The 12,091-nt window shown below is 33.8% G+C and overlaps 2 protein-coding genes across 6 annotated transcripts; one reads left to right on the forward strand and one right to left on the reverse strand.

Moving 5' to 3' along the window:
* The first annotated feature begins 509 nt into the window (after positions 1–509).
* LOC141707514 (TOM1-like protein 6) lies at positions 510–6,685 on the forward strand. Of its 2 annotated transcripts, none has more exons than XM_074510711.1 (9): positions 510–841; positions 1,229–1,307; positions 1,639–1,737; positions 2,751–2,864; positions 3,803–3,966; positions 4,059–4,140; positions 4,215–4,300; positions 4,477–4,827; positions 5,305–6,685. In XM_074510711.1, the coding sequence occupies exons 1-9, from the start codon at positions 699–701 to the stop codon at positions 6,368–6,370; spliced, it is 2,184 nt and encodes a 727-aa protein (XP_074366812.1). In that variant the 5' UTR covers positions 510–698; the 3' UTR covers positions 6,371–6,685. The 2 variants fall into 2 exon arrangements, with proteins under 2 accessions (XP_074366812.1, XP_074366813.1); XM_074510712.1 differs by lacking the exon at positions 510–841 and adding an exon at positions 938–969.
* Positions 6,686–6,973: 288 nt separating this feature from the next.
* LOC141707515 (DNA N(6)-methyladenine demethylase ALKBH1D-like) lies at positions 6,974–9,712 on the reverse strand. Of its 4 annotated transcripts, none has more exons than XM_074510716.1 (5): positions 9,486–9,712; positions 8,400–8,941; positions 7,910–8,251; positions 7,647–7,736; positions 6,974–7,473 (listed from the first exon to the last, which is right to left on the reverse strand). In XM_074510716.1, exons 2-5 carry the CDS (start codon positions 8,862–8,864, stop codon positions 7,198–7,200), a joined length of 1,173 nt encoding a protein of 390 aa, XP_074366817.1. In that variant the 5' UTR covers positions 8,865–8,941; positions 9,486–9,712; the 3' UTR covers positions 6,974–7,197. The 4 variants fall into 4 exon arrangements, with proteins under 4 accessions (XP_074366817.1, XP_074366816.1, XP_074366814.1 ...); XM_074510715.1 differs by having other exon boundaries at positions 9,383–9,712; XM_074510713.1 differs by having other exon boundaries at positions 8,400–8,945; positions 9,383–9,712.
* Between the last annotated feature and the right edge of the window lie 2,379 nt (positions 9,713–12,091).

A 12,091-nucleotide genomic window follows, 5' to 3' on the forward strand; every position in this document is an offset into this window, starting at 1 on the left:
CATAATATATATTGTGGTATTATTGTCCGAAAAAGTATTCGATTCCACAACTTCATCTTAAATAAAATGAGTTTAGTTTCAAATTATTCACTTTCAACCAAACTACCAAATTTCTAAAATCAAGGATGAAGTGGACCTATTTTAATATATTTTTAATAAATTCTCTTGACTTCCAATATAAAAAAGTATATCAACTTTTCAACATATATACACATTTTAACTAACATGAACAGAAAATATTAACTTATAAAACACTTTTTTCACATAACCATTATTTACATAGTTGAACTTTATCAAAGTTAAATATATTGATTTTAGTCAATTAAATAAGCCAAATCTAGGAAACAAGTAGAGGCCTAGAGGCGATATACCAAAGCACAAGAATAACATAAACGAACAAGAAAAAAAGAACAAAAAGTCACCCTCTACTTGTATTAATAATATCAAAAATGAAATATATTTATTTATTAATAATCAATCTCCTATAAGAATATCAATTTGTCTTTTTAAGCTGCCTTTATTTTTCTGGGAAACTGAAACAAAAGTCCTCTTTCTTTCTCTCTTCTCTTCCTAGTAATCTTGTTCTTTAATTATCCATCTAGACCATACAACTTGTTCTTGTCTTTACACAAATACACACAGCCCTTTTATATATAAAAATTGAATTTAAATCAAGGGTTTTTTTATATTAAGAAGCGATGATGATGTATCCATCTTCTGCTTCTTCATCATCTGCACATTCAGCTTCTGTTCGGGTTGAAAAAGCTACAAGTGAATTTCTGAATGGCCCAGATTGGACTATTAATATTGATATTTGTGATGCCATCAATCTCAATCATTGGTTTTCACTTTACCCCTTCTTTTCTCTTTTTCTTTTTGTATGTGTATGATTTTTTTTATTGACTTTTCAAGAAAATACAATCAAGAAGATGAAAAGTTTGAATTTTTATTCATGGGTTTTGATTTTTGGTTAGTATAATGATTTGTATGTGTTTATGCATGCATGTTTTGATTTGGGTTTTTGATTTTTTGTTTGCTGGTTCTTGATGATGAGTAAAAGTTACATCTTTTGGGTTTCTTGGTTTTTGTGAATAGAAATCTTGATAATTTTTTCTTGATCGAAACTGGGTTGTTCAAAATTGGCTTTTTATTGCTCTCTTGATTGTTGAATATAGGAGTAGCTAGGGTTAAATTGTGTAATTATATGTTTTTATTGTAATTTTGACAGGCTAGCAAAAGATATTGTCAAAGCTTTGAAGAAAAGGTTGCAACACAAGAATTCTCATGTTCACCTACTTGCCTTGACGGTATCATTTCCTCAATGCATTCAATACTGTATTCTATAGAAATCTTTAATCTGTAACTAAAAATAATTTTTTATGCTTTTGGGAAACAGCTTTCTTACCGATTACTAAAAATAAGTTAAAACACAGGAATATTTGATGTATCAGACAATTCGCGTGGTTTATTAATTAACAGTGTGGCAACAGTTTCTTTAACGTTTGGTCACCAATTATATCATATGCGATGTATCTATGGCACATTAATTTTTATTTGCCATGATTTAAATCGCTACAATTACACAGTATATATCTGTCAGTAGCAGACTAGCAGGCCCTTATACTTTTTATGTTTTAGCTTTTGGAGACAATGGTGAAGAACTGTGGTGATCCTGTGCATTCTCAAATTGTCGAGAGGAATATACTGCAGGACATGATTAAGATTGTAAAGAAAAAGGCAAGTTTCCCTTTTAAAGCGACAAACAATATGTCGCTTGATCTTTGCTATGATCCATCAATTCTATGTTTTGGATGTTTAAGCTCCAATTATCTACTTTTTACTTAATTTGTATTCCCTTTATTATGATTAGTCCTTTCGTAATAGTCATATTTGTAAATTTGTGGATAAATACTGAGTATCCCCAGTTTGATCTCTTCTATTTAAGAGTCAGTCTTCTGTGTGCCACAATTGCGATAAATTGTTTAGGCATTTCATTGCCTTACGCATCTGCTTGATTTGATAAATCCATTGGAATATATTTGAATTCATTTATTAAAAGCCACGATGTGCAATACCTCTTCAAGTTCAGAGTGAGCAGTTTAGATGTTGGGATTTTATGCAGTTTAAGTAAGCTTAAGATGCAAGTCGGCAGCCAAAGCTTTACCTCTGTTGGATTAAGAAAATGAGGGAGGGTGATGGGAAAGGAAGCAACATCGAAGGAAATTTCCATGAATGTTATAGATTAGTTTATAGACATAGTGTATAGAAAATTAATATACTCAATACTTATATGTAAGATCTAGTTATTTAGGAAGTTACAAAGAATATATTTAATAAGCCCACAATCGTTTACTTCGGGTACTAAGTAGTCATATAACCAAGCTGCGTACCTTATATTCATTTTTAATATCACCCTGCAAAGGCAGAACGATAAATTCGCAATTAGGAATCTGTTGTTTTCTTATGTTTGAGGGAGTTTTGGGGTAATTATTGTATTGCACGTGGATTTTATCATATTGTATAATGTTATTAGTGACCTCAACATTTATAAGCTGAAGTTAGGGCTTGGCATTTTAAATTTAAAACAGTAATATACCTGTGGCTGATACCCTATTATGAATCAACATAGTCATTAAACTTCATATTCATTTATTTTACTGTATCCATAATCCATCTTTATCATAGAAAAATGTATTTTCATATGGTTTTTGCAGACAAACATGACTGTTATCTTCGTATGGTTTTTGCAGACAAACATGACTGTTAGGGAAAAGATCTTGGTGTTGCTGGACTCTTGGCAACAAGCATTTGGTGGAGCAGGCGGAAAATATCCACAATATTACTGGGCATACGAAGAACTAAGGGTTAGTGTATTCTTTGTGTGCGTGCTTACAGTTAGTTTCCTTTCATGGTTCTTTTCCAGTGAATTTGAGTCTTAATCTAACAAATATAATAGTCCACCTTGAGTCAAATTTATTAGTTTGGTCAATTATGCCAATCTAGGGTGTAGTTTCCAAACTTGGTATGAGTTGATAAGAACTCTGGGATGACTTCTTTGTTGCAGTGGCTGCACATTTTCTCTCCAAAACCCTATATTAGATTCGTGTTATGTATATCGGGCATTCATACTACTTCAAGTGTTAGAATTTGGGCGTGACACATTGAAGTATCCTTTACAGTTAATATCCAGATGCATAATTTATATGTTCTGTTTAAAGAATGAATTATAGTAAGTCCGCGTTATTTGGATATCTCTTCTGATATGTAAGATTTGGCATCATTTCTATTAAATGACCAACTTTCGGTGCTGGGAATGCCACTGAAGTGGATCTCACGTCTTCTCTAACAATATTGCATACACGAAGGCCTGTATAGGGACTTAAGAGTAGATCTTTAGGAGCCCATAAGCAGAACCTTGTTTCCAAATTAATGTCTTTGAGAATATTTGAGTTCTGAGGATTTTAACGCGAGACTGTGAGCTGTTACCATTGCTTGTTATTTTTTTTCTTAAATTTTCTATTAGATCTAAAATAAAAACAGCAAATATGACCAATTTGTAATCGAATCACAATTATCACTCTTTCAAATTATTTTCCTTTGTTTGAAGCATAATTCATGTGATTCAAATAAAATTAGTTTTATAATATGTGCATTAGTGATAAACCAGTCTTGGCAAATTGTTTTATATCTGTTTTAACTAAAAGGTATGTTCTATATAAAATGATACTAGTATTTTTACCTTAGTTTACAGAGGATGTTCTTATAATAACTAACTGATGACATTTTTGTTTACCATTCGCAGCGTTCTGGAGTTGAATTTCCCCAACGTGCATCGGATTCAGCCCTGATATTTACACCTCCTGTAACCCATTCAACAGTTGGACATTCACATGCAGGTTATGGAATGCCAAGCAATTCTTCAACAAGGCTTGATGAAGCTATGGCATCTGAAATAGAAACTTTAAGGTTACTACCAACACATTATATGTCTTGTGCATACTGCCCTGCTGCTATAACATTCTCACTCTTTTTTCTTTTTGTTTTTGTTTAAACTTAAGTTTGTCAAGCATAAGTTCAATGCAAGAAGTCCTGGATCTTTTATCTGCCATGCTTCAGGCTGTGGATCCAAACGACCGCATGGTATGTGCAATATACTTACCTTTTACGTGCTTCCTATCTTGGTTACTTGATATTATTTTCCTATTTTCTTATAGGCCATACGGGATGAAGTGATTGTTGATCTAGTGGACCGGTGCCGTTCCAATCATAAGAAGTTGATGCAGATGTTAACTACAACTGGGTAAGTTTCATCCTTATATGATGCATTTCTTCCAACGTGTATTTGGCCATTTTGTTCCATCTGAAATAATGTATGGATTAGAGCAAAAGGCTTTTAGTCCTCTAGTATAATTTAAATGTAAAATGCTGCTCTTACTTGATCTAATTAGATCTGAAAAAAATATATGATACTGGCAGGGATGAAGAACTTCTAGCTAAAGGACTGGAATTAAATGATGGCATACAAAATGAGCTTGCTAAACATGATGCTATAGCTGCTGGGCACCCACTGCCAACCCAAGTGATGAGCTCCAAATCTCAATTGACTGAAATGCCTGGTTCCAGTCCGAAAGGTGATGGAGGTAGCAAATATAGCTCATCTCCGCCTGCTGTACCCTCTGCACCTTCAACTGCGGTACCCACTGCACCTTCACATGTGGTACCTGCTGCATCTTCACATGCGGTACCTACTGCAACTTCAAATGTGGTGATAAATGCTGCAGCTGAAGAAGAGGAAGAAGAAGATGAATTTGCGCAGCTAGCTAGAAGGTTAGTCTTACTAAAAAGTTTCACAATCACAAATTGCATGTGCACCGGAACTTGTATCTTTCATTGACCTTATTATTGAAGTCCTTTCTTATACTATCGATGCGTCTGAATTTTTCATGTCATTGTTCTCTGAGTACTGGATGAACAAACACATGTATGTGTGAATAGTTATTTCTAGTAAACATAAAAAATATGTAGTATTTATCTCGGGATCATATTTGGTCGGAAAATGTGTTCTTGGTTTAGTTGAAGTTTCATCCAATATTTTTGTTTGTTCTTGATCCATACCTGCAATAAATTCGGTACATGTACTGGATGAAGAAAGTATGCTGTTTCCAACTTCCAAGACAGTGGAGTTTAAAGATGTTGGTCGATGTTTAAAGCAGAACCCTCGGATGGATCTGCAGTTGTATGTATTTGATTCTGACAGCAGTTTCCTGTTTCCACTTTTGTTGACCATTTGTTTTGTTATCACAGGCATTCCAAAACGCGTTCAGTCGCATCATTTGTTGGAGCTAGTGAAGTGGAACCTTCACTGAGCAATGCGATAGTTCTATCTGATCCTGCTGTTCCAGTAAAGACAACAAAGGAGCAGGACATGATTGATTTTTTAAGTCTCGCCTTATCAACTACAGGCACATCGCCTAATGCCCAAGAATCATCGACACAAAACAATCAGCAAACACCTGTTTCACCGAGTGGCCAAGGAAGTCCATATGCTCCGCAAACATATAGTGGAAACCAGGGGCAGGTAGCCTTCAGTAGTTATGTTGCTCCTTGGGCTCAGCCCCAGCCTCAGATTCAGCAACAAGCACAACTACATCAACAGCCTCCACCTCAGCAGCAGCAACAACCTCAGACACAGGGTCAACCTCAACCACCACAATATCAAGCACAGGCTCAGTCTCCCCAGTTTTCTTCTGGCTATCAATCTGGTCAACCTCAACCACCACAATATCAAGCACAGGTTCAGTCTCCCCAGTTTTCTTCTGGCTATCCATCTGGTCAATCTCAACCACAGGCTCAGTCTCCCCAGTTTTCTTCTGGCTATCCACCTGGTCAACCTCAACAACCACAATATCAAACACAAGGTCAACATCAACGACCACAATATCGAACACAAGGGCAACCTCAACAACCACAATATCAAACACAAGGGCAACCTCAACAACCACAGTTTCAAACACAGGCTCAAACCACCCAGTATCCCTCGGCCTATCCGCCACCACCATGGGCTGCAACTCCTGGTTATTACACAAATCCGAGACAACAAGTTAATGCTGCAGCGTATAGGCCTATCCAAGGAGCCGGATCATTGCAGCAGGTAAATTCAGCTCATGGTGCATATGTTGCTGGAGACGGACAATTGAGCTCGAGACCAACAGGCAATGCTCCTGCTGCAGGACAAAAGACCTTTGTTCCTTCATATAGGTTGTTTGAGGATCTAAATGTGCTTGGAAATGGAGATGGAAGGTCCAAGACAAACAACACATCCCCCAGTTTATCAGGAACTACTCAAAGTATGGGAGGCGGATGGAAGTGATATGTATTCCCTCTTCTTACACCGGCTATCTTGTGTGTTTACAATGCGAACATTGTCAATATGGTGTAACATAGTTAATCTCTCTTTTTTCTGTGCTTTTCATCATCGGGTTGCAGCAGTCCGATCTGGGTAGATTAGAGTGGCCAACTTCTTTTGTGTTCTTAGCGTAATATTCTGGAGGCATTGTTTGGTAAGACAACTTGTTGGTTTTATATTATTAGGATTCACTGACGAGGATTGTACAAATAGTATGACATTTGAGTATGGGTGGAACTTGTAATTGGTATTTGTTGAAGATATTTCTGTTGCACTTTATCAGTAGTCTCTATGCTTAGTTTGCTTATTTGAGAGAGTTTATCTTTCCTATCTTTTGTCCTAAAAAAGTGCTTATTTGAACAGGAAAAAATGTTCATAACATTGAAAGAAGCAAACTAAATTACTACACATCTAGTAGATGTGCCAGGTAAAAATGATTTTGCGTATTGGACAGGTCATTGAATTTATGTACTTTATTTGCGTACCTCGTGTAATAGGGAATGGCCGAATTGTATTTGTCTGTAATGCACTTGCACAAGTTATTACTTGATTTGCAATATTGTAATGTAGAAGGAAACTTGGTCGATGTATTGGGTTCCCCAAACAGGATTGAGTTTGAGTCTTGCTATTATTTTTCTTGAAATATTATAAACTATATTTACTCGGATTGTCTGTGGTATTTTACCTTAGAGCCTCTGTATCTAGGTATTAAACTTGCACAGATACTTGTATAACATAATACGATAAAACACAAGATATACAGTCTTGCAATATGATAAATTAACAGCTCGTCAGAACTGCCTGAAAGTAAGATTGAGACGACCAGGGCGGAGGTTTGTACTTCCCAACAAGGCCGGAGGAGCTGTATTTGGCTTGATAGACGCAACACCATGATATATGTGTCGAGACTGGCCACCGAATATCATCACATCTCCTGATTTCAGCAAAATAGTCTCAACCTTGCTAATATCCCGTTCATCCCCATACAAGAATTCTGCCGAGTCCCCAACAGACAAGGAAACAACAGGCAGACCTTTTTGAAGACTGTCTTTACTTTCGTCGCGGTCCTGTCATTGTTAAAATGTATTTTACAATGGAACACATATCTTTTAATCCAATAGTTGCAACCAAACTATCAGATAGTGTTTTTCACTATATACATTTATTAAAAATATAAAGATGATAAAAGTATATAAATAAACTTATATATATAAAGGTAAATAACCAGTTCAATTCTAACCTGATGAAGACCAAGTTTTCCATTAGTTGTATAATAGTTAACTATGCAAACGTCAGGGGACATCCCAGGAAGCATCTCCTCTACATCCTCCTGTCATTGTTAAAATGTATTTTACAATGGAACACATATCTTTTAATCCAATAGTTGCAACCAAACTATCAGATAGTGTTTTTCACTATATACATTTATTAAAAATATAAAGATGATAAAAGTATATAAATAAACTTATATATATAAAGGTAAATAACCAGTTCAATTCTAACCTGATGAAGACCAAGTTTTCCATTAGTTGTATAATAGTTAACTATGCAAACGTCAGGGGACATCCCAGGAAGCATCTCCTCTACATCCTCCAATACCTCATTCTTCTTGATCAGGAGATGAGCATCCGAGAGTGCCTTTTTTACTAGTACAACAAAATCATCAGGGATACCAAGTGCTCTAGGGACATCACTTCTAGAGTGTTCTTCATATTTTGTCTCAGGATCCCACATTTTACCAAGACACATCATTTTTAGGCGGAGTTTACCTCCGTGTTGGTAACCAGGTTGGCAAAATCCCCCTGGCCCAAGACCTAATTCACGGCACCTTTTAATGATATTAACCTACAACAATCAAAATCTTAAAGTACTCAGCATCATAAGAATTTTGGAAATTTATCTACAAGAAAATCAGAAAATGGTATGCTAATATGCTATACACATATGACATTAATATAAAAATTGAAGTTTTAAGATACGCTTGGGACGGTACCTGTTCAGGCAAGGAGATATAATTTGTAAGAAGAACCATTCCTGGTCTCAATATCTGTCTTGTTTCTATGATGGGATATTCAATGTCGATGTGGTTTCTATTGTTCCTTGCAGGTAACAAGGTTTCGCCCATCAAAGATTTATTGTTATAACAAGTGCAAATATCAAATGGGCTGAATACAGCCTGTTTCTCAGCATGACTTGCTGATTCTTTTTCCCTCTTGATCTTTGGATCACTTTTTGCACGAGGCACATGCCGCTTCACGTTTTTTGTTAGCTCAGAATCCATATTTTGATGAAGTCTCTTTGGACGAGTCAGATTTTTCTCCTCATCACTTATTGACAGGGACTTTTCATTCTCCTGAATATTTGAATTTCCAGCATTTACCGACTTCTGAGAGGAAATCTTCTCAGCCTGGGTTCTCAAGTCAACCCTGGTTCTCCTTCTTGATTTTGAGATAAGCATTGGAGGAAATTCTTGATCATCCGTAGTTACAAAAATCAGTATCCAAGCTTTAAGTTATCAGCTCATTGTTAATCTGACTATCTAATAAAACCACAATATTAGTCAGTATTACGAAACTCTTTAACAACACTTATGATTACAAATTTGGTAATTGACAAAGGGTTTTTCTAGTGCGTGCCTACGGATACTCTATGAGCACTACCTGTAGTCTATCATTATTAAGGAGGCAAAGAACAATTTAGAAAATGCCACCTAAGAGCTTATCGTCGTAGCAGTACATATATATATATATATATATACAAGCAACATAAAACATTTGAATTCAGAAGCAGTGTGTATAGAAATGAGGCAATATATAAGCAGCAAAACTAGCATGATACGATGTTTATAATGATGTTTTACTACTAGCCGAATACAAAACAGATTAAATGTCATGCTGTATACATCATTCATCCTCAATTTAATTGTGAAAGAGATATATGGTGCTGATTAATTACTACTACTAGAAAAGTCCATACCCTAATGAGGTTGAGATAAGAAGATCGTTATTCTGCCTTTGCAAAAGAGGGGGGGGGGGGACAAGATGTTTGTTTGATCAACAAGCGTGACGGAAATTCTCACCTCAGGTTCTCCCAGGTAATCTGTAAGATTGAGATAGACCCAAACCCAATAGTACCCAAAACGCTACTCACCGGGTAACTCAACTTGTTGGAGATGGTGTGCTAGCCCTTTCGACAGGATTAGTCCAATTAAGTGTAAACTGCTTCTCAAAATTATTAGATTAAGGATACTGCATTGCGATAGTATAATTGGGTTTAATATCATTTAACTAAAGGGCATATATCAAAACACTAACTCTTATTTTCGGGGACTCATTCGCACCATTATAAGAGTGGATAATCACAGTGCCGTTAACCTTGTTCGTTGACCTAACGGAAAAGGATTGACCCTAACTATATTTACAGGTGGAGAGATGTGGCAACATTGAAAAGTTAGGCCGAATCCAACTAAGCCCCCTAATATTTATAAACAAACGAATTAATTCACACATACACACATATACATATATATTATATATATCCTGAATTTCAGATGAAAAAAGCTTTTTACTTGATTATTTCATCGGATTATTTAGACAATTTAGGAAGTGAAATTGGTGGATGAACCTTTAAATAATCATGATGGTTATGCCTTTAGATTCCATAAATTAGTATGCGTTACATTTTTAATATTTCATTTGACCCCGATTTTCATTTTTTGATGAATATAGATATATTGATTATTTTTTTGAAAAAATTCAGTGATATGTAAGTCTTATAATATCAAAACTTAGATTATTATACTCTTAAAAATAAAATATTTGTTCAATAATTTTTTATGTATGATAAAAAACTCAAGGTTCCTTTAAAAAAAATAAACCCATATATTTTTGTAAATTTGTAAAGTAACATAAAGATTTTGTAAAAGAAAATTTGAATTTCAGTTTAAAAAATAATTCATTTTTATTTTATAAGCATTTTTTGTGTGAATTTTTATATATTTTTGTTTATATACATTTTACATTAAAATTTTAAATTTTACCTTACAAGTCCAAAAGTTTCCATGTTTGAATATTGTAAGCATTTTATATTTGAAAGTATAATATAATTTATTTCATAACATTCAAAATAAAAGTATGAATTAAAATTGTCACTCTTGATTAAAATTGTAGCTTTTTGTCTAAAAGAAAGATAAATTATGAATTTATTTTAAAAACATCAAAATTATTTTTTATTATAAAATCTAAAATAAACATTTTTTACAAAATTAAAAAGGAAACTTTTAATTTTTTTTGACAACTTTTGATTTAAGATAAGAGATTTAATTTTAATTTAAAAGATGCAATTTTTTTTTGATCTTCCACGCGCTTTGGGATTTTCAGCTGTTAATTTGTTAAAATCAACCATTTTTCCGTCAGGTCAACTAATCTTGTTAACGGTCGTGTCATTATTGTCAACTATAATGGTGCAATTGAGACTCCGGTAACATGAATGAGTTTTCCGATACATGCCTTTCAGTTAAATGAATACTTTAATATTTAACCCTATTATGAATTATGAACATCGTTTTAAAACAAAATTGGGCTTACACGATAAATATCAAAATTTTGATTATATTACTAGAAATTAGTATTATGTATGCCCTTCATTTTTATATACTTTATTTTTTGGAATGTCCCAATTAATTTTATACATTTCAAAACCTAACAAAAATAGTAAAAAATTTATAATATAAAAAATTAATTACATTCACTCATATTCATTATTTTCTTCCACTACACTTATTTTATACATTATATATTGATTGACCCTTCACTTTACTCATTTTTTTTTACTTTTTCTTCCAACATTTCACTTTTTCTTAACCTCCTTATCAAAATAGGATTTTTTTATCAAAAATAAATAAAGTAAGATCAAATGTATAATTCTCAATGGGACGGAGGTAGTAGAACACTAACAGCCAAAGCTTATAAGTATGCACTTTACAAATTAGTACGCGTTCCATTCAGATGTATACGGTTGATTTGGATACGAAGATTAAGGAAATAGGGGAATATGTAAGAAAAAGTAAGAAATGTTGGTAAAGTGGTGGGATCAATCAATATTCACACCCGTTTGATATTGCTGTTGCAAACAGTTACAATAACTTTTCGTTTTTTGCTAAAAAGCTGTCAGAAATGTATTTGGTAAATTATAAAAGATGTTGTCTATAGAAACGCTTTTGGTCTAAAAACTGCTGTTAGCAAAAGTATGTCCCCCGTACTTTTTGAAAAAACTGTGTTCAGATTTTGTAGGAAGTACCATTTCACCATCGAACCTTCTAAAAAATATTACTTTTATATATTATATTTCAAAATATACATAAATTAAAAAAAATACCAAACAAACATCTAATTATCCTGACAGTACTTTTTTTTAACCAGCATTTTTTCTGATAGCACATCAGTTAACTCTCAAACGGAGTCTTAATGTATAAATTTAATGTAATGAAGCAGTGGATTTAGCTGGGTGTAGTAAATTTTTATATTATAAAATTTTATTATTTTTGATAAGTACTAAACTGTATTGAATTAAATAAAACATTAAAAAAAATACATAAAAATTAATAAGAAAGAGCGAGTAGTATACATTGCATGTACCGTTTCAAGTTTGAGAAGCAGAAGCGCTTGGGGTTCCTTTATTGCTGCG

This window comes from Apium graveolens, chromosome 2 (genome assembly GCF_009905375.1).
Source record: "Apium graveolens cultivar Ventura chromosome 2, ASM990537v1, whole genome shotgun sequence".
Lineage (NCBI taxonomy): Eukaryota > Viridiplantae > Streptophyta > Magnoliopsida > Apiales > Apiaceae > Apium > Apium graveolens.

Excerpts from the sequence above, each read along its gene's own strand:
- LOC141707514 (XM_074510711.1), top strand. The coding sequence starts at position 699 with ATGATGATGTATCCATCTTCTGCTTCTTCATCATCTGCACATTCAGCT. Across the intron at positions 842-1,228 it reads GCCATCAATCTCAATCATTG|GCTAGCAAAAGATATTGTCA; the intron begins GTTTTCACTTTA and ends TAATTTTGACAG. Across the intron at positions 4,141-4,214 it reads TGGATCCAAACGACCGCATG|GCCATACGGGATGAAGTGAT; the intron begins GTATGTGCAATA and ends ATTTTCTTATAG.
- LOC141707515 (XM_074510716.1), bottom strand. The coding sequence starts at position 8,864 with ATGCTTATCTCAAAATCAAGAAGGAGAACCAGGGTTGACTTGAGAACC. Across the intron at positions 7,737-7,909 it reads GAAAACTTGGTCTTCATCAG|GAGGATGTAGAGGAGATGCT; the intron begins GTTAGAATTGAA and ends TAACAATGACAG. Across the intron at positions 7,474-7,646 it reads GAAAACTTGGTCTTCATCAG|GACCGCGACGAAAGTAAAGA; the intron begins GTTAGAATTGAA and ends TAACAATGACAG.